Genomic DNA, 22,139 nt, shown 5'->3' with positions numbered 1-22,139 from the left:
AATCATATTAAATCGATGGCAGCTTCCCCCCACAAAATCAGCTGAAATCTTGAGCTCTTCCAGTGCCTTTATGATATCATCCTTTGGTACGTCTTGCCAAATGGCCACCTCTATGTTTTCTGTCCAGACTCTAATAGCATTTGAGACTGAAGTCAAAGCCACTGCTGGCCTGAAGGCGACTCCAGCCGACTGGTAGGCCTTTTTAAGGTCTGAATCAATACACCTATCTAAAGGATCCTTAAAGGAGGCTGAGTCCTTCATTGGCAAGGTGATGTTCTTTGCTAGGCGAACTACTGCAGCGTCAACCACCGGAGAGGTGACCAAAAGAGCTGAGTCTGACTTGGCTAAAGGGTAAAGCTTATTCAAATGATTCAGGGAAAATTGTTTTTCTGTCTTTTTCCATTCATCCTCTATGAGCTCCTTCACTTCCTCCATAAGAGGAATAAAGGAAAGTCCACTGAAGCCTCTGACTCATCTTTATCCCCTACAGTTGTAGGAGGAGATAATGATGCGTACAATACAGGACCGGTGGCAGAAGGACCTATGAGCACTACATTTGAAGTTTCATCCTGCCCACTTGTCGCAGCCTGCTGGGAAGATGTTGATCCCATTAGCTCCGCTAGTTAGTCTTTGACGACTTTCTGGAACAAATCTCTCACTTACTGAGCTTCAGCCTCCCCTTGAGCGGCATAGCTTCGGAAACAGTCCTTGCAGACCAACTTATCCGCCATAGGGAAGGCTCTACAAACCTGACACCTTCTAGAACTTTTTTGTCTGGGAGAATTTGCCGACCAGTGTCTTTTAGATGAAGACCTTTCATCAGAATGATGTCGTAATCTAGACGATCGACTGTGTTCAGGGCTTGGATGAGAATGACCTCCATGATGAAGTGCATGTCCTTACTTAAGCAAGCGAGGGTCTTGATCTGAAGGCGACTGACTCATTGCTGCGGGGCAGGCAGTAGCAGCTTAAAAAGAAGACAGAAAAAACTGGAAAGAAATAGAGGGAGAGAGGGGAAAAAAGACAGATTTTCAAAAATAAACATTCCTATGGACCAGCGCGCCACAACCACTATTGTTATATTTCCCCCCTCTCTTTCTATATCGTTTTTTTTTTTTAAATAAATATCACCTACCAGAGCACCAGCGATCTGAGGGCATACAGGAGTACTCAGCACAGACAACCTGCTGATCCAAAGCAGGCTGCCATACTAACCTTCCCTCATCCTTAAATAGGGGAGGAGAAAGGGGGGGGTGTGGAATCACCTTAGTCCACGCGCTCCCATTCCTCCTATTGTGAGGGCAAAGCCTGAAGCTGTTTCCCTCAAGGAGATGGTGCTAGAGCCGCCCGCTCATCGCACATGCGCCGCATGGTGGCCAACGCTGCCCAGGTCCCGCCTACAGTCTCCAATTCGCAGAGACTATGTATGCTATGAGGGTTGCGCGCTTGCGCACCCGTCGCAAAGAACGAGGGATGCAACAGACCCGAGGAAAACTAAAGGGAGAGAGAAGAGGGGAAAGCCAAGAGAAAATGTATAGAGTCTTCGCAAAAAATGACAGTGGCATACCAAATAAAACATAGGAAAGCTGCCTTACCTGCCCACACAGCACTGTACCAGCCATACCCAGAATGCAGGACTAATGCTCAAGGTTAGGAGACTGCTGCTGCCCCAAAAGACTCTCAGAAGGGGCTCCACCTTATCAGCGCTTTTAGCAGCCCAAGGATGAGGACCGCATCTGGGAGAGGCTTGAACCCAGACAGAACCTGCACACGGCAGAGGCAAGGACACGCAACACCACCATCCATGAGGTATGAGGAAAAAAAGGAGAATGCTATGGGGGTATTGGTCTTTCTTTTATAATATATTCACTATCCTGAGGGGAGGAGTCCGGGGCGAAGCTTATCACAGGTATATTACAACTTCCATTATATTTTTAGGCACCAATCAGAATGGGGCTCGCAGTCAATTACAGCTTCTGGTCAATATTGCTACCTGCTCCACAATCAGACTTGTGATCACAGAACCTGGCAGAGGGAAGTCTTCCAGAACCAACTTCCTTTGTAGCTCTGAGATGTCATGTGATTGAATACCAAAAGCTGAAAAGGAAGATGTGAAAAAGCTTGCCACAATAAACCATGTCCTTTAGAAACACCTAACTCTTACCATGGCTTCTAGTCACTGAGCTCCATGGCATACTTTGCATGATATACTTTCTTCAGCACTCAGAAATATGTTCCTACCAAGAGTCATTTGGTTGGAATTGTCCCTCAGGCTAAAGGTTCCCAGGCCTTCGCTGACCCCTACCTCATCACCAGCAGAAAATTATATTCCATCATTCCCCTTCTTCTTTACTCAACACTGGAAGCCGAAAGAAGCAAATTATCAGCTATTTTTGCATGGGATCCAGTGTGTCCCTGATCACCCATTCAGGTGCGAATCAGGTCCAAATTTTTGCCTGAATACACACCTGAATCAGAGCCAAAGACACACAGGACCCTTTTTTTTACTGTGGACAATTGCCGCACCAGAGCTGGGACCCAAAAGCTAGCAGTGTCTACTACAGTGATTTCCAGCTTGTTTGGGCACCCCACAGGTATGGCACATGCAAGCAGTACCAATGTAACTATGTAAAAATTGCCATGCCAAATCGTCCTCTTTATTTACTTTCAATTTTCTATATATATTTTTTTCTTAGCAAAATTTCACATTCCAGCCCTTCAAGGATTACTCACCTAAATGTACTATTAGAGGTTCCTTCAAGCTGCTGTGCTCCACTTGGCAGTAGACACTTTGCTGATCTACAGAATTTACAGTTGATAACACTGTTATCTGGTAAGTCCCATCTCCATTGGGTAGAGTCATGGTTGACAACACTTCTTCTATTTTATTTTCCTTCCACAAGCTTACATTGATTGGCTTTGGATAGAAGCCAGTGACCATACAGATGATCTCTGTACCAGATGTATCAAGTTTCTTGGTTATGTGGACCTGTGGTTGAACTGAGATATATAGAGGAAAGTCGATTAGAAAAGGGAAACTGGTAAAGCCATTTCCATGTTATGTTAAGCAGTAAGGAAATGTAGAGCTGAGAAAACAGGGCACCTGACAAAATGGTGGTGGGTGGAGGGTAATAGTACAGCTACTGACCAGCAATGCAAGGGGAAAGGATTACAATTAAGGGCACATTTATTTTTGTTTTTGGTAAAGTGACGATGGATTAGAACACCTGTCAGTTTTTATTGCTTTCTGTTCTCCTCTTGGGGAGATTCACCCTTTCTATTTGTCCTGTTTACCATTGTCATTGAAAGTCAAAGATAATCTCAAATCTTGGTTTGTCCCCAGAAAAGTAATAGAGGGAAATCTTCCAATGGGTACACTAGTTCTGGTGACCTGGGGGTCCCCAAGGGATTTCCTTTATTTGCAGGGATTTCCTCTAACTTCCTTTTTGGACAGGAAGTGAAGGGAAATATCCCCAATGGGACACAGATAACAAAAAATAAGCTGCAAGGGGTTATTACTCCCTGCTTTATTTGATCCAAAATGGGGAAAAAATTGTTGCAAATAGTTATACTTCCTTAACACTGCCATAAAAGATTGATGTGGGGAGGGGGGAGGTTTAAAGAGTGGGGGTTGATTGCATTGCCACTGACTACCATTGAATGAAGGTTTTTAATAACACTGACACTGACCACCAATTTGGGAGTTATTATTGTGGACACTAGAATCAATGCTAAGGTTATTATTGCAGTCACTGGCACCAATGCTCAGCTTATTGTGCTCACTGGCATCAGTGCACATCAGTTCAGTCCTTGAAAATGCATCAATGCATCCTTGAAAACTCATTTATTCAGGGAAGCCTATCCCACACCCACATAACTGTCCCTGAGCCACCCCCATCAAATCATTCTTTGCAGCTATTACCTTTTGTACCACCACCCCCTCCCTTTAGAATGTAAGCTCTACGAGCAGGGCCTTCCTGTACCTTTTGTATTGAACTGTACTGTAATTGTGTTGTCCCCCTTATACATTGTAAAGCGCTGAGTAAACTGTTGGCGCTATATAAATCTCGTATAATAATAATAATAATAATAATAATGCAGTCTCGTCAGTAAAAATCAGCAAAGAAGAAAAATTACTTATTTGCAAAATTGTATAACAGAAACTAATTTTACATTTTTTTATTCTAAATTTTCATTTTTTTTTCTCTCTGGAGCCATACCTCTCCTCTTTATTCACAGGAAGAAAGAGGCTGGACCACAAGAAAGCCCACAAACTTACCTAGAAAAGAGGCAAAAATATGAACCCCTTCCACCTGCCTTAGGCAGCCAAGCTGGCTATCTAACTTCAGCTAACAACTGTCTGCACACTCACTTCCCTTTGTGTCTCCAAGACAAGAATTGAAGGAAAAGCTCCCTAATGGACCACAGGCAGCAAAGAAAAAATATCCTCTGTACAAATCTAAGAAAAAAAAGGGCTTGGCATTTGATACACTTAAAGTGGTTCTAAAGGCTGAAGGTTTTTTACCTTCATGCATTCTATGCATGAAGATAAAAAAACCTTCTGTGTGCAGTGAACCCCCCCAATCCTTACCTGAGCTATCTCTGATCCAGTGCCCATTGGCTCCCACTGCTGTCGATCACAGCCAGTGAGCCAATGAGGAGAGAGCAGGGGCAGGACAGTGTCCTATGGAACGTATACATAGAGCAACGGCTCAGGAGTAAGACCGCAGTGGTGCCTCCAGGGCAAGTGGCTTGCTATGGGGGGGGGGGGCACTGCTTGCTGGGGAGGTGCCAGGAGTGCCGGGTGGGGGACCCAAAAAGAAGAGAATCAGAACTGCTCTGTGCAAAACCACTGCACAGAGTAGGTAAGTATAACATGTCTTATTTTAGAAAAAAAAAATGAAGCTTTAGTATCACTTTAAACGTACACCTGCCATGAGAGAAAGACTACCATTGTTGGTCTTCTTTTGAAAATGCTAGTTGTCTGGTTTCCTTTCATCTCAACCACTAACTCAGAAAAATTACTTGTCAAATTAATGTCATAATTCCTTATTCATATACTGATTCATAGGATTATGATCATATTACTGTTGGGCAATTGGCAAGAGGGTTTAACAAAAAGGCCTGCTTATGTCCACCATGTCAGGTTTCCTTTAAAGTTGTACACCAGTGAAAACGTATTTTATCGTTGACTTTGGCACTGCCACTAGATGTGGGGAGGTTAGGTTCTCTGAAAAGTAATACTATGCCCAACAAACATGGAACCTCAATTCACCCCCTCAGGGCTAATGGTTAGAGGAGCACATGGCATGGGATCAGAAGTGTGTGCCAAGTGCCCTCTTTTGGTTTATTTGTAGACTTAGCCTTGGGGAAGGGTTAGAAACCTCTCAGGTTTTTATGTTTCTCTTGAGGTCCTACCTTAAAGTGTTTATACAGTGGATATAAAAAACAACACACCCCTGTTTCTGTGATGTAAAAAAAAATAGACAAAGATAAATCATTTCAGAACTTTTTCCACCTTTAATGTGGCCTATAAACTGTACAACTCAGTTGAACAACAAACTGAAATCTTTTAGGTGGAGGGAAGTACAAATAAAAAACTAAAATAATGTGGTTGCATAAGTGTGCACACCCATAAACTAATACTTTATTGAAGCATTTTTTTTTTTTTTTTTTTTTTTTACAGCACTCAGTCTTTTTGGGTATGAGTCTATCAGCATGGCACATCTTATTTGCCCACTCTTCTTTGCAAAAACACTCCAAATCTGTCAGATTGCATCTCCTGTGCACAGCCCTCTTCAGATCACCCCACAGATTTTAAATCTGATTCTGGTCTGGGCTGTGGTTGGGCCATTCCAAAACTTTAATCTTTTTCTGGTGAAGCCATTCCTTTGTTAATTTGGATGTATGCTTTGGGTCGTTGTCATGCTGAAAGATGAAGTTCCTCTTCATGTTCAGCTTTCTAGCAGAAGCCTGAAGGTTTTGTGCCAATATTGAGTGGTATTTGGAAATGTTCATAATTCCCTCTACCTTGACTAAGGTCCCTGTTCCAGCTGAAGAAAAACAGCCCCAAAGCATGATGCCACCACCATGCTTCACAGTGGGTATGATATTCTTTTGGTGATGTGCAGTGTTGTTTTTGCTCCAAACATGCTTTTGTGAGACTTCAGATGTGTTTTTGCAAAATTTAGCCAGGCTGTTTTTTTTTTTTGTAAGAAAAGGCTTCTGTCTTGCCACTCTATCCCATATCCCATACATATGAAGAATACGGGAGATTGTTGTCACATGTACCACACAGCCTACACTTGCCAGATATCCCTGCAGCTCCTTTAATGTTGCTGTAGGCCTCTTGGTAGTCTCCCTGACCAGTTTTCTTCTTGTCTTTTCATACATTTTGGAGAGATGTCCAGTTCTTGGTAATGTCACTGTTGTGCCATATTTTCTCCACTTGATGGTGACTATCTTCACTGTGTTCCATTGTATATCTAATGCCTTGGAAATTCTTTTGTACCCTTCTCCTGACTGATACCTTTTTAACAAGGCAATCCCTCTGATGTTTTGGAAGCTTTCTGTGGACCATGGCTTTTTCTGTAGGATGCGACTAACAAAATGTCATGAAAGACCTACTAGAACAACTGAACTTTATTTGGGGTTAATCAGAGGCACTTTAAATGATGGCAGGCATGTACTGACTCCTATTTAACATGAGTTTGGGTGTGATTGCTTAAATCTGAACACAGTTACGTCCTCAGTTATAAGAGGGTGTGCACACTTATGCAACCACATTATTTTAGTTTTTTATTTTTACACCCCCCCCAAAAAAAAAGATTTCAGTTTGTTTTTCAACTGAGTTGAGTTTTGTATCTATTGTATATACTGTAGGTTAATTTTTTTTTATAATTATTCACTTACAAATTCACTTTCGCTGGATGTCATGGTGACCATTTTAACTGGAGCTAAAAGTGAGAAAAAAAATCCAAAAATGTTCTAGCAATTTCACCAGGTGAAAGTACTGAAAAAGAAAACTGATAAGCTACAATATATAAAATGTTTATTTTTGAGTTAAGTATATGCTGTTGGTACTTACTCTTCCTTGAATATGCTTCCTTCCCCGCAGTTAAATATGAAAGGGCGATCAAATGGCATTGGTGCTTCAGTACGTCAATAAGGGACTTTCTTGTGCCGTTCTCCCTCTGCATCATCCTCTGTGCATCCTGAGAGTAAGGGGAATTGCCAGCCACCCACATTCCCTCTTTAGCATTTATGGACATCAGATCTTCTCCATCCAGAGCCACCTTGTAAGTGAAATCTTTAATGTCATCAATGGATGAGGAACATCCCAAAGAGCACTGGAATAAGACGGCATCTGAGGTGGATTGGTTCTCAGTTAAAATAGGTAGTAATATTTTCAGACTTTTGAATGTCATGTATTGATGTAGCTATTTGTTAAGGGCAGGTTCCTAAGCAAGACATAGGTAAACCCTTTTCACTTTTTTAAATTCTTTGTTGCATCTTAGCCCTGCTGTCCTCCAACCTCTTTCAGCCACTTCCTGTATAATGTTCCAGTATTGGCTGCACATCATTTCTCTGGTTCCTCAGCTTCCTAATAGTGACAACAGTGGATCAAAATACACCCTAAATAAAGGGGTAACATGTAAGAGCTGCCAGAGGCCACGTGCATGCCCACTGCATGGTGGGGGACCCGATGCGCGTAGACGGCGGGCGCGATCCCCGCTAGCCACGCCCGATTGCGTGCATGAATGCCAGCATGGGGATTTGTGTGTACACACACAAATCCCTGTGCTGTCAGGAGGAGAGGAGACATGTCGTTTGTTCCTAGTAAGTAGGAACAGCGATATGTCTCCTCTCCTACTCAGTCCTATCCCCATACAGTTAGAACACACTGAGGGTACACACATTTACCCCTTGATCGCCCCCTAGTGTTAACCCCTTCCCTACCAGTGACATCGCTGTATAAATGTCAATTGTCCCAAAAATTTGTCAAAAGTGTCCGATCTGTCCGTCGCAATGTCGCAATACCGATATAAAATCGCAGATCACTGCCATTACTAGCAAAAAATAAATAGATAATAAAAATGCCAAAAAAATGCCATAAATCTTTCCCATAGTTTGTAGACGCTATAACTTTTGCGCAAACCAATCAATATACACTTATTGCAAATTTTTTTTTTACTAAAAATATGTAGAAGAATATATATTGGCCTAAACTGATGAAGAAATTGTTTTTAAAAACATTTTTGTTTATAGCACAAAAAATAAAAACCACAGAGGTGATCAAATAGCACAAAAAAGAAAGCTCTATTTGTGGGAAAAAAAGGATGCAAATTTCCTTTGGGTACAGCATTGCATGACTACACAATTACCAGTTAAAGCGACATAGTGCCAAATTGTAAAAAGTGCTCTGTCAGATGAAAGCCAAACTCTAGCCAACACTTTTTAAGCATTTACATTTTTTCTTTTAATTTGGGAATGAAATAAATAAATGATTAAAAGCTATTATTATTATTATTGTAAGCACTCCTGTCAGTGTTAAATGGTTTGTCCCAACCCTCAACCTGACACTTTTGCTTGATAGCTTGGTCTGTTAAAGTAGTTGAAAAAATAACAGACTTACTGGCTAACTCACTAGGTGAAAATAACAGAAAAGGAAAAGCCTAAAAAAGAATACTAATGCCGTCACCACAACTAGCAACTGGTAAGCTGCAATAAATATATTTCTGGATCATACATCACGGGACACAGAGTATTCATTACATAGTGGGTTAGATAGGCACCATCGGTGATTGGACACTGGTTAACCCCAATTAAGGAGAATTCCTCCCCTATATAACCCCTCCCATACGGGGAGGACCTCAGTTTTTTCACCAGTGTCTAAGGTGGTTGGTCGTGTAAAACATGTGCTGTGAGGAAAGCTCCAGTTTGGTCCCTGCGGGGGCTTAAAGGGCTATGCTGACCGGATCCATATCTCTGGCCAATATTTTGACTCCCAAGATGGTATAGTACCGGGGCCTCGTCATCCGAAGAAGCGAGGTTTTGCCTGTAAGTCTCTCTTTGGAGGACTGGGCTCTGAGATAACCAGGCTTGGTGTACAATTAAAACAGTGGCATGAAAGTTTCTGGCAGAGTCTTTTACAGGTCCAGGTAAGAGGTTTCTCTGAGTAGGAACCCAAAAAACCCTGAAGGTTGGCACAACGCTACCCGCCGTGATGGGTGAAGGCTGGAAACTGTCTGTTCTCAGCAGTTCCTGCGGCGGGGACAGGTAAGAGAAGTTAATCCTATATATATATTTATATTACAAATGGATTTTCAATGAGTAGTTGCATGTCTTACCTGATTTCCACCACTAGAGGGACTAAGGAGCAAACTTGCGTGCCTTTCAGATACACACTCAGTGAAGTCCTCCACTGCAGGTGTGCAGACGCCAGGTGGCTAATTTAAAAGCCCAGAGCATTCAGAGCTCTGTAAACAGATGGACACAGAGTGTGGGCAGTGAGCATCCTAAAGTGGTCGGATCCAGGCTAACCTAAGACACCTACTCGGCATCAGGTTGTGCAGTATTAAGCATATATGTGTACTGTGAGACTTTTAGCACAACAGTGATTGCATATGTACTAGTACCTCTGCTTTGTAGCTTGGGACTGTCTCCTCGTAAGAGGGTCTCGGGGGGAGGTAACAAAGGCACAAGAAAGTCACCGCCTGTGTCTAGGGGTCCTAAAGATGCCTGCAGATTACCATCCCCCCCTGCAAGACTGGAGGCAGCCTCACAGGATGAGTCAGTGCCCCTGTCAGGTTTTGCAGCCTCTCCTAATGTTACAGCCCCAGCGTATGTCAAAGAGGATTCCCTTAGGGCTACATTGGAGGGTTTTGAGGGAAGAATTATGAATTTTATTCAGCTTCATTAAAAGATAGCAGAAAAAGGGGTAGATCCCCTCCCTCTGCTGAACTTTCTTTTTCAGATGGTTCTTCTGACAATGAGGAGAGATCCCTATCCAGAGATAGGGATCAAGAGCAGTCTGAGGATTCAGAGGAAGAGGAGAGAGCTTCTTCCTCTCAGGCACTCAAGAAGCAGGTCCAGTATTATACTGAACTAGTGCGTTCCACATTTAAAATGCCATCTGCTGAGGCCGCTACATCCTCTGTTTCTTCCCTGGGGGTCAGAAGGATCCCACGGACTGCCTTTTCCTTTCCAATTCATCCTTTAATGGATAAATTGTTGTATGAGGACTGGGGACATCCCGATAAACTGTTTACTCCTCCTAAAAGGTTTTCTATGCTTTATCCTCTGGAGGAAAGCTTCACCAAGAAGTGGGAGGTCCCATCCGTGGATGCGGCTGTCTCTTGTGTGAATAAAAACCTGACCTGTCCCTTGGACAATGCTCAGGTGTTTAAAGATCCAACTGATAAAAAGCTGGAAACTTTATTAAAAGCCTCCTTCTCCATGGCGGGCGCTGTAGTCCAACCTACAATCGCAACTGTGGGTTTATGTCAATTCCTCAAGGAACAGGTTAAGCAGATGCTTACCCTCCTTCCCGGTGAGGAAGTGGAGAACTATGCAGACCTTCCTAAGGTGCTGTGTTTTATGATTGATGCCATTCTGTATTCTGCCCAGCAAGCATCTCATTTGTCTCTCCTGTTGGTATACATGCGCAGGTCCCTTTGGCTTAAAAGTTGGGCAGCAGAGCTTTCATGCAAAAGATATTTAGCTGGCTTCCCATTCAAAGGGGAACGCCTATTTGGGGATGACCTAGATAATTTTATCCAAAAAATTACAGGTGGTAAATCTACACTCCTACCAGTTAAGAGGAGTAAACGTCCACCATTCAAACGGTCTCTTTCCCCTTCCCCTGAAACATCAGGCTCTAAGCAGTGGCGACGGCCTTCCCAATCTACTTTCAGAGGAAAGGCCCAGGGTCACACCCAAGGGCAGAAAAAGACTTGGGTACGAAAGTCTGCCAAGCAGAGCCCCAAAACATCCCTGTGAAGAGGCGCCCCCACTCAGCCGAGTGGGGGGAAGGCTCCTACAGTTTTCAGGAGCCTGGCGGGAAGCGGTTCAAGACAAGTGGGTGGTCTCTTCAGTATCTCTAGGTTACAAAATAGAGTTCCTAGAGCTTCCACCAGCTTGTTTCCTAAGGTCAAGAGTTCCCAAAGATCCAGTAAAGCGAGAACCGCTACTACTGGCCTTAGATCGCTTACCATCCCAGGGAGTGATAGTAGAAATTAACCCAAAAGATCAGGGTTCTACTCGAATCTCTTCACCGTTCCAAAGCCAAATGGAGACGTCAGACCCATCCTAGATCTAAAGGATCTGAATCAGTTTCTACACATTCAATCCTTCCGAATGCAGTCAATTCATTCAGTGGTCTCCACCCTGCAGGGGGGAGAATTTATGGCATCAATAGATATCAAGGATGCATATCTTCATGTGCCGATTTTTCCCGCTCACCAAAGATATCTAAGGTTCGCGGTAGACCATTTCCAGTTTGTGGCCCTTCCTTTCGGTCTCGCTACAGCTCCTCGAATTTTTACAACAATTCTAGACCCTCTCTTAGCAAATCTAAGAGCTCAGTGCATAACTGTGGTAGCTTATCTATACGATTTGCTACTCATAGAGCAATCGGTGGCACACCTAAACCGCGCTGTCTTTAAGACAGTAAGACATTTGGAAAGACTAGACTGGATAGTCAACCTAGAAAAGTCTTCTTTGCAACCTTCAACAAGGTTGGAGTATCTAGGCATGATCATAGACACCGCTCAAGGCAGGGTGTTTCTACCAGAGCCAAAGGTCAAGGCCGTAAGAGCTCTAGTCCGCTTAGTATTAATCAAAAAGAGTCCATCCATTCGGCTATGTATGAGACTGTTAGGAAAGATGGTTGCTACTTTCGAGGCTGTTCCATTTGCCCAGTTTCACTCAAGGCCCCTGCAGAGAAGCATTCTCGCAGCTTGGAACAAAAAGACTCACACCTTGGATCTTCTGATGTGCGTATCCCCAAGGATACGCAAAAGCCTCAATTGGTGGTTACAAACCAAAAATCTTTTGAAAGGCAAAGCCTTTCTTCCACTACAATGGAAGATCGTAACCACAGATGCCAGTCTGACAGGCTGGGGAGCAGTTCTGGAAGAAACATGCACGCAGGGAAGATGATCTGCAACCGAGAAACACTTGCCCATCAATATTCTAGAAATTCGGGCAATTTACTTGGCCCTCATGGACTGGTCTTACAGGCTATAGGGTCATCCTATTCGGATACAATCCGACAATGCCTTGGCTGTGGCTTACATCAATCACCAAGGAGGCACCAGAAGTCTGGATGCCCAAAGGGAGGTGAATCGCATTCTTGCATGGGCAGAAAGCCATGTTCCCTGCCTGTCTGCGGTATTCATCCCAGGAGTGGAAAATTGGCAAGCGGATTTCTTAAGCCGCCGGCAATTATGCCCAGGAGAATGGTCCCTACACCCCGGCATATTCCAAACCATATGTCAAAGGTGGGGAACACCAGATGTGGATCTATTCACGTCCAGATTAAACAGGAAGCTGTACAAATTTGTGTCCAGAACAAGGGATGTACTTGCTCAGGGGTCAGATGCTCTGACAATCCCATGGGATCAATACAATCTAATGTATGCCTTCCCTCTGAACCTACTTCTTCCGCGGTTCCTGGGAAGTGTCAAAAGGGAAGCAAAGTCGGTCCTTTTAGTAGTCCTGGCTTGGCCCAGACGACCTTGGTATGCAGAGATCGTAAAGATGGCAGTGGGCAGGCCTTGGGTCCTCCCATTCCAGCCAGATCTGCTCACACAGGGTCCAATTTGCCACCCTGCTTTACGAAGTCTAAATTTGACGGCTTGGCTGCTGAAAACCACATTTTAAAAGACCGTGGGCTCTCGGAGTCAGTCCTTTCCGCTCTGGTCAATGCCAGAAAGCCGGCCTCCAGGCTTATTTACTACAAAATCTAGAAGGCATATGTTTCCTGGTGTGACCCCAGGGGATGTCATCCTAGAAGGTATATGATTAGCAGAATCTTGACCTTTCTTCAGTCAGGCCTAGAAATGAGATTGGCTTTGAGCACTATCAAAGTCCAAATTTCGGCTTTGTCTGTTTTTTTTCAGAAGCCAATTGCTTCACATTCCCTTGTCCAGGCCTTTATTCAGGGGGCACTGCGGTTGAATCCGCCAGTCAAACCTCCAGTATGCCCATGGGATTTGAATTTGGTGTTGTCGGCTTTACAGGGACAACCCTTTGAGCCACTGCACCTGGCTCCTTTAGCGCTTTTGACTAAAAAATTAGTCTTCTTGATAGCCATATCCTCTGCTAGGAGAGTATCAGAATAAAGAGCCATATTTAATTATTCACAAGGACAGGATTGTTATGCGTCCTAATCGTTCCTTCTTACCTAAGGTGGTTTCAGGATTCCATTTGAATCAAGATGTAATCCTACCATCCTTTTTTCCAGATCCGCAGTCCGCAAAGGAAGAATCTTTGCACACTCTTGATGTGGTTAGAGCAGTCAGTGTCTATCTGCAGGCAACCGCTCAGATACGGAAAACTGATTGTTTGTTTATTCTGCCAGATGGCCATAAGAAAGGCCAAGCAGCGTCGAAATCCACTCTTTCTAGATGGATTAGACAGGTTATTTTTCAGGCTTATGATATAAAGAGGAAGACTCCTCCTTTTCATGTGAAAGCGCACTCAACTAGGGCTGTTCTTGGGCAGTGCATCACCAGGCCTCCATGGCTCAGATCTGTAAAGCTGCGACTTGGTCTTCAGTCCATACATTCACCAGATTCTATCAGGTGGATGTAAGAGGGCAAGAGGATACCACCTTCGGGCGCAGTGTACTGCAGGCTGCAGTTTAGTTCCTCTGGTCCATTTGCGGTCTATATTTTCTGATCTGTGTCTCCCTCCCCTCAAATGAGCATTGCTTTGGGACATCCCACTATGTAATGAATACTGTGTCCCGTGATGTATGATCAAGAAAATAGGATTTTTAAATACCTGTAAAATCCTTTTCTTGAGAGTACATCACGGGACACAGAGCTCCCACCCTTCTATGGGTTTTAAGTGGTTACCTATTGCTTTGCTAAAAAACTGAGGTCCTCCCAATATGGGAGGGGTTATATAGGGGAGGAATTCTCCTTAATTGGGGTTAACCAGTGTCCAATCACCGGTGGTGCCTATCTAACCCACTATGTAATGAATACTCTGTGTCCCGTGATGTACTCTCAAGAAAAGGATTTTACAGGTAAGCTGTATTTAAAAATCCTATTTTTTGGGGGTTTATAACTGCTTTAAGCTAGAAAAAGAATATTGGTTTTGAGACCATAATAAATAACTAAAATGCACACAACTAGAACCCCCTCCTGAAATATTCTATACAAATAATATCCTCCTTTCACGTTTTCCTGCTTTTTTTATCTAGCTCTAGGCTTGTATGCACATGCTTCTCCTTATCTGTTCGTCAGTTCATCTGTTCACCCCCTTCGATAGCTCAAGCTGAAATGTACATACACAAATGAATGGGTAAAAACAACAATTTCTTCCTTATCCAGGATTTCGGTGAGAGCCATTTGGTCTGAAAGGAGGTTGCTGCTCTAAAACAATGATAGCTTCCCTTTAAAACAATGGTTCTCAACTCCTGTCCTCAGGACCCACTAACAGGCCAGGTTTGCAAGATAACTGAAATACATCACAGGTAATATAATTTGCTGCTCAGTGATTGCAGTATTCTAGTCTGCAATCACAAATACTCTTTTACCATGGTCACCAATTAATGCAACAATGTGGCACACTTTGTATGGTACTAATACTTTCCTATCATGAAAGGGCTATTTGGTTGTAATTGGCCTTGAAGGCCAAATGTTCCCAGCCCTGTCATAAAGTGAGACCAGTGCCATTTCCAAGCATCAGTGAAAATCACTATCCTGAGTCCTAGGCATTAAAGTAGACACTGTCACCTGCCCAAATAATAATAATAGCTCTCTCCTCCAGCAAGATATACTTGCCTATCCAGCACTCTGTTGCTGGGTGACATCCAGTATGAGAGCCTATTTGGATAGATAACCTCTTTGCACCTCCAGAGGATAGTGTTCAGACCAGATGAATGGCTGCTTAGGCTAGAGAGCTGTCAAATTGTCAATGTCAAATATTTCCCAATACTTGTAAACAGGGCCGCCGATAAAGGGGTAGCACTGGTTCACCTGTACCTGACCCCAGCCTCAATAGTCCAACAAGGGGGCCTGGGCAGCAGAAGGAAGGAGCCTGGTCAGGAGGGGTGGCAGGGGCCATTTACTGGAACCGATCCCCTGTATTAGTTTTATCTGTCAGATTTAGCAGGAATTGTGTAAGTTATGACCCAAAAAGACAAAATTAGGTGCCACTCAGGTAGAGAGGTTACACTAGGGCGGCGTTGCACTCTCTTCTTTTGTGTTTTTGTCCAAAGAAGGAATGGCTCTGACTAAATGGACATATGGGTGAGGGAGTACTGGTTATCAAGAGGTACTGTCTCATTGCCCAGAATATCCTTATATTTTTGTAGTTAAATGCCTCCTGTTAGTAAAATATAATCACTGCAATCTATTTCTATTACAATATACTATATTACCTTTAATCAAAACTTTCTCAATTAGGTTTCTTGCATGGTTTTGGAAATTTTTATAGTAACGTTTTAACAACATATTGCAAGTCTCCCAGTCAGTGTCATTCAGACTCTTCTTTGACCAGCTTTGCTTGAATTCAATCAGCCTCGTATCATTGTAGGCTGCCAGTGCCTGAATGTCTTCCACCTCCAGGGAGCCCCAGAGGGTCATTACTTGATCACTTGAGAAATATGAATTCTGTGTGATTGTTATCCTGATAGAGCCTGTGGAAAGAAGATTACGTTATGTCTGAGTATGTCTTCCACATACATGACTGATGATATACCAGTGAACATGGATCAAAATAAATGGACAAGTGTTTTCAGGAGAGGTTCTTTGGTTATCCACTCACAAATTTATTAACCAAGCACCATTCATGGCCCCAGCTGCACCTCAATGGCTCAAGGCCAGATCCAAACTGAATATATAAACTTCCCCCAACGGACCCTGGTAGAACCAACAGCAACAGGGAAGCAGTATACTATCAGATGAGCCCCTATGTTGTAATAAATCCAAGTCTACCACAGATCCTTAAAGACCCCTTAACCCCTCAACTGTCCCAAAAATTGAAGGCTGTCCCACAGTACCGTAGGCAGAATCCTAGAGCCTGGTATTCTCTTCTGTATGTGAAATCCTTTTCTGATTGACCTCCTGGCTGCTTTCCTTCATAGTGATTGGCTGAAGCTCAAAGCAATCATCTTGTAACTGACCACTCACTCTGCGTTCTCAAGGGGTGGGGGCAGATCCCGATCTATGCTGAAGCCCAGGAAGCACTTTTTAGTGGAGAAGAGCTGGCGAGTGGGCTTGGTACAAATGTTTAAGTGTCCAAAAGTTGTTGCAGTTTGTTGTTACGTTGTGGCAGAATGTTTTCCGGGGACAACACTAGATATGTGGGTTAAACTAGATGGACTTGTGTCTTTTCTCAACCAGATAATCTATATAACTATGTAGTTATGTAGTATTTTGTAACATAATCCATGCAAATATAATCAAATTATCCCATCTGATTTTATATTTTTGTGCCCAGTAAACAAAATCCAGGTGCATATAAAAACAAAAAAAACGTTGACTGGAAAATTACATACACACTAATTGGTCATGCAAGTGTGACTAAGTATGGTAAGGATGATGTCCAGTGGTAAAGAGCTGAACTCATTGTATTATCTATTCCTATATTCAGACACTTGGTGCTTTAATCGCGCCCCCCCCCCCAGTCGGCCGGTCAAATACCAGCCATGCACTTACCCCATCTATGATGCAGGCAGAGCTTACCTCCAGGCGACGGGCAGCGGCTTCCCCTTCGTCTCCTCCTTGGCATCATGGCGGCCATGCATCTCCTCCCTCTTGATGCTAGGCCAATAGGATCACTTCTCTTTTCAGCCAATCTGGAAACTGGTCTCAGGACCCACTTCCTCATTGGTCGGGACGAGAATCAGTTTGACAATAGCGAATATTCATTCGCTATTGTCACACAACTGGGTGGCCCCGGGGCGCATTGGTCTGCGCCCCAAGCAGAGGCAGCTCTAGGCTTTGTGAGGCCTTAGGCAAAAACTTACACATGAGGCCCCACGAACTGGGACGCTCCGTGATGAGGCCGCTATTCCTCAGGCTGCGGGCAGTATCTGATTTGTCCGTCAGCTCCTAAGCCACAGAGTCCCAGTGGGGGTAGGCGGAGCCGCCGATATCAACTTCAGTGATTGAGAACAGGCAAATTAGGAGGCCGCGAGGCCCCTGTGAGTGCGAGGCCTTAGGCAACTGCCTAATTTGCCTAATTAGAGAGCCGCCTCTGGCCCCGAGCCCACCCTTTTTTATAGCCTATTAGAGTCTCTGGCTCTAATCACATGTTTAAAAAAAAAAAAAAACCATTGGAATCCATGCATCTGGTGTCCCGCATGTAGATTAGGGGGCCGGACGCATGGATAGGGGGGCGCCGCCCCTGTGCCCTGCATTACAGGCCGCTACTGCCCAATCTACTCATCATGGATGAAATGCTTTGCAGGCTCATGTGAACAAAAAAATGCACATTCTTTCCCTGCACAAAAATATGTGCAATTATTTTATTTTTTATTTTGTAAGCAAACTTATCCTTTAGGCCCCATGCACACTGGGTTTTTGCAAAAAGCGCTGTGTTTTTGCAAACACGTTACGTCAACGCTTGGGCATTATTCTGGCTATTGAAATGAATACTCAGGCGCTTGATGCACCTAGCACTTAAGCGCAATTTAGACGTGACAGCCATCTTTTTCACCAAAATGCGGCTGTTCCTGAACACACTGGCAGTGTTTTTTCTGCCTCTAAATACTTCTAAATAAGTACATAGGGTAACATTGAGGGGCATTTAGAGGCAGAAATAAAAAACACACAAAACTCTAAAAGTGCCATTAAAAATGTTCTCTATGCATGAAGCCTTATGCCCCGTACACACGGTCGGATTTTCCGATGGAAAATGTCCGATCGGAGCGTGTTGTTGGAAATTCCGACCGTGTGTGGGCTCCATCGTACATTTTCCATCGGATTTTCCGACACACAAAGTTGGAGAGCAGGAGATAAAATTTTCCGACAACAAAATCCGTTGTCGGAAATTCCGATCGTGTGTACACAAATCCGACGGACAAAGTGCCACGCATGCTCAGAATAAATAAAGAGATGAAAGCTATTGGCCACTGCCCCGTTTATAGTCCCGACGTACATGTTTTACGTCACCGCGTTTAAAACGATCGGATTTTCCGACAACTTTGTGTGACCGTGTGTATGCAAGACAAGTTTGAGCCAACATCCGTCGGAAAAAATCCTAGGATTTTGATGTCGGAATGTCCGAACAAAGTCCGACCGTGTGTACGCCCTATTAAAGTGTTACTAAACCCACAACAGTAAAATCAGTGTGTATATGCAGTAAAGCATATTTGTTATACTAACTGTGTAATCTAAGGGGTTAATCCTCTGCATTGTGTAAAAAGGCTGTTTGATTCTGTTTTCTCTGATCCTCCCCTTCTTCCATTGTCCCCAATCCATCTCCTGATAGAACAGAGCCTTAGGAGGCACTCTGCACATGCTCAGTTTGGTGTGTATTGCTAGAGAGTTTTTCTTGGGAGGATGCATGTGATCAGCCCAGGGCCAATCAGCACTGTCCAGACAGGGTCAGGAGTCAAGCAGCCTCGTAGGACAGTCAGAGGAGAACGAAAACTCCTCCTACAAGCTTTAACCAGACACTGAAAGAAGTCATAAGACTGCTATATACTGCTGATGAGAAAAGATATTTAGCAGTTTATATTTACTAAAATAATTGCATTTCCATGTTCTGTGTTCTGTGAGAGACCAGATGTAGTGAATGCAGGGTCCTGGGTTTAGTAACACTTTAACAATGTTTAGAGTTTTGTGCTTTTCAAATGCACCCTCAAAGTTTTCTGGTAAAGGGAAAGGAAAAAATATAGGGAGAGGCAAAGTGCTGCAAGTAAGCATTTGCAATACTAGCTGTTTCTGAGCTTTTACCTGCAATTTTGGTGACACAGCAGTAGTGTATTTGGGTTTTGTGCTGCCCTAGGCCCGACTAAACTCGTGCACCCCCTAATTTAAATATGACCCACCCCTTTCTGTCAAGGCCACACCCCTTGCTGTTTAAGACCCGCCCAGAAATTTTCGAGTGGGGACACTAGTTCTGAGGGCCTGGGTGGGGCAATGGATTCCCTTAATTTGCATAGATTTCCTCTCACTTCCTGTGTGGCTATGGGGCAGGATGTGAAGGGAAATCTCTGCAATGGAACAGGGATGGTAAAAAATAAACTGACAGGGGCTATAACCCTCCTTTATTCTATCCAAAATGAGATAGCATAAATTACTTTATACTTTAAGCACAAATTTCTGATAATTTTATGGAGAGGACTAAGAAGATATAACCATATATAACATGTAGCACAGTGAGGAAGGTTTGTGGTCCAGGATGATAGGACAGTCAAAATTAGAAGCGGCGCACCCCCCCCCCCCCAGAAACAGTGCGGCCGCTTTATGGGGCGCTAGACTAATATGCCTATCAGCCCAGTCTGCTCCATAAGACTGGCGCTACACTAACAGTGCAAGCTGGCAGGGACTCTTTCTGTGCTGCCCCCCAGCAGGTTACAGAAAGTCAGTAAGCAATGTCCAGAAGGCAGGCCGAGGTCACAGAAAAGGCAATAGTTCAGAGGCAGGTCAAGAGGCAAGCCAGGTCATACATGGTAAGGCCAAATCAGCAGATCAGGTGTAAGTTAAGCAAGAGCAAGCTGAAGCAATGTCATGTGCCTTTGCCTCTGCTGTTACTGACTTTGGCTTGTTTCCTGGACTCTGTCTTTGTCTCCTGATTTGGTACTATACTGCTCAGCTGTTCTAGACCTCAGTTTGTTCCCAAACTCTATCTTTGTCACCTGATCTGGTATCCTGCTTCCTCAACCTAGTTTCTGTAACCTGCTTGGTACCATAGTGTTCCTGCACTTGTTTCCTGCTCTGTGTTTCCAGTTCTCTGCTCTATGTATCTGGCAGGAACACAGATGTGGTACAGTCTTCAACTCTGGTACTCGTGCCACTCCATGCCCTCTCACTCTCTGTCACCACCTTCGGGAGTGTTGGGCAAGAGGTACCAGAGTGACTACATCATCTACTCATTCTCTACCAGGTACATGATACTGTGGTGACTCTAAAGAGTAATTCCACTTTTGCTGAAATAGTGATCAATGTACACTGCAAGGATTTTAACTATTTAACAAGCGCTGCACAGCAAATTTACTGCTACAGGGTGTCCGTTCTGTGCAGAATCATGTACAGTGCCTTGAAAAAGTATTCATACCCCTTGATATTTTCCACATTTTGTCATGTTACAACCAAAACCATAAATGTATTTTATTGGGATTTTATGTGATAGACCAAAACAAAGTGGCACATAATTGTGAAGTGGAAGGAAAATGATAAATGGTTTTCAATTTTTTTTACAAATAAATATGTGAAAAGTGTGGCGTGCATTTGTATTCAGCCCCCCTGAGTCAATACACAAAAAACAAAGAAAAGAGGGCGTACCAGACTAGTGCATTATCCTTTAGTACATTTATTCAGAAAACATAATAAAAACTACTCATAAAGGTAGAAAGAAAATCACACTTATAACAGTCTTTGACATATGGCAGTCTGTCCACTGATAGCAGTCTCCGAGACCCGGAGAGGGGACATACGAACCAATGAAGGGACACAATTCTTTCCAATGACACCAATGATGGGGGAACTAGTCCTCCCAATGACACCAAAAATGGGGCACAGTTCCTCCCAGTGACACCAACAATGGGGCACAAATCCTCCCCATGACACCAACGATGGGGCACAATTACTCTCGCTGAAACCAACGATGAGCCATTATTTTTTCCACTGACATCGGGACTTTTTCTACTCCCAACAAAAAACAGTGTAAAAAAAAAAAATGTATTGAAATCATCATGAAAACAAACATGAATCATAGCCAAGCCACTGAAATGATACATACAGTAGAAATTGTAATTACACGTACCATGGTATAAAATGTAAAGTGCAGAAGACACAGGCATAAAAAGTATCCCAACGTGTTTCGCAAGACCTTATTTAAAGTCCCGGGGCGATTTCCTGTTTTTTGTTGCATATATTGGGATAAAGGTAGTTTGCGGGTGACACCAGGCCTTTTCCCTTTTTTATCTTTTCTACTCCCAATGGCCAGAGTCCGGCCCCCCTAAAGTCTGAAGGAAAGTAAACTGGCCCTTTGTTTAGAAAGTTTGGAGACCCTTGCTCTAGAATCTTGCAGTCTCACATTCATTGCAGGGTGGTACCTCTGACATGTTGATGTATTTGAGGATAAAAGTTGCAAAGCATCATAAATATATTTTGCATTAATATAGAACAGATCTATGGTATTTTCTTACCTGCAGCTGTAATGCTCAGTACAGGGGGTCCCCGGGTTACAAACAAGTTAGGGACTGTAGGTTTGTTCTTAAGTTGAATCTGTTTGTAAGTCGGAACAGGTACATTTTTTAAGTGTAGCTCCAGCCAAAAAAACTATTTTTAAGCTTTTTGGATAACATAGGGAAGGGTTAACACCCCTATAACATTTGTTTTGCTGTCTGTGCCCCTGTTAAGAAGATTTCACCTCACTTTCTGTCCCAATGGTAATTGGATTTTGAAAATTTTGGGTTGTTGTGGAAACAAGCCTTGGTGATAAAGCATCAGTGGAGGTACCTTTTCCCTATAATAACTCTTACAGGAGTGAATTTCCCTTCCTAGGGGTAGATTTCCTCTCACTTCCTGTTGTCTCCTTCCGTTTGTAAGTAGGAGTCGTTTGTAAGTCGGATGTTTGTAACTAGGGGACCCCCTGTAGTAAGAGAAGGGAGAACATAAAGGATGGGATAAGAACCTTCATCTCTCTTCTTCAAAATGCCTTCGAGAAATAAAGAAATCTTTCAAAATATTGTAGTAGCAGGAAATGGGCTTCAGCGTATTCATGCAGAA

The 22,139-nt window shown here is 43.5% G+C and overlaps 1 protein-coding gene across 1 annotated transcript in view; it reads right to left on the bottom strand.

Annotated features, from left to right (window-relative positions):
- LOC141107552 (antigen-presenting glycoprotein CD1d-like) overlaps nucleotides 1–22,139 on the bottom strand; it is a 28,203-nt gene extending 6,064 nt beyond the window's left edge. Inside the window, exons 1-4 of the mRNA XM_073598371.1 lie at nucleotides 21,557–22,139; nucleotides 15,617–15,874; nucleotides 7,088–7,366; nucleotides 2,734–3,000 (exon numbers count right to left, since the gene is read on the bottom strand). Of these exons, the coding sequence (XP_073454472.1) occupies nucleotides 2,734–3,000; nucleotides 7,088–7,366; nucleotides 15,617–15,821 (751 nt within the window). The 5' untranslated portion in view covers nucleotides 15,822–15,874; nucleotides 21,557–22,139. The remainder of the gene's footprint in view (nucleotides 1–2,733; nucleotides 3,001–7,087; nucleotides 7,367–15,616; nucleotides 15,875–21,556) is intronic.

The sequence above is a fragment of the Aquarana catesbeiana genome, linkage group LG09, assembly GCF_042186555.1.
Source record: "Aquarana catesbeiana isolate 2022-GZ linkage group LG09, ASM4218655v1, whole genome shotgun sequence".
Classification (NCBI taxonomy): Eukaryota; Metazoa; Chordata; class Amphibia; order Anura; family Ranidae; genus Aquarana; species Aquarana catesbeiana.
This window is presented reverse-complemented; position numbering and strand designations above follow the sequence as displayed.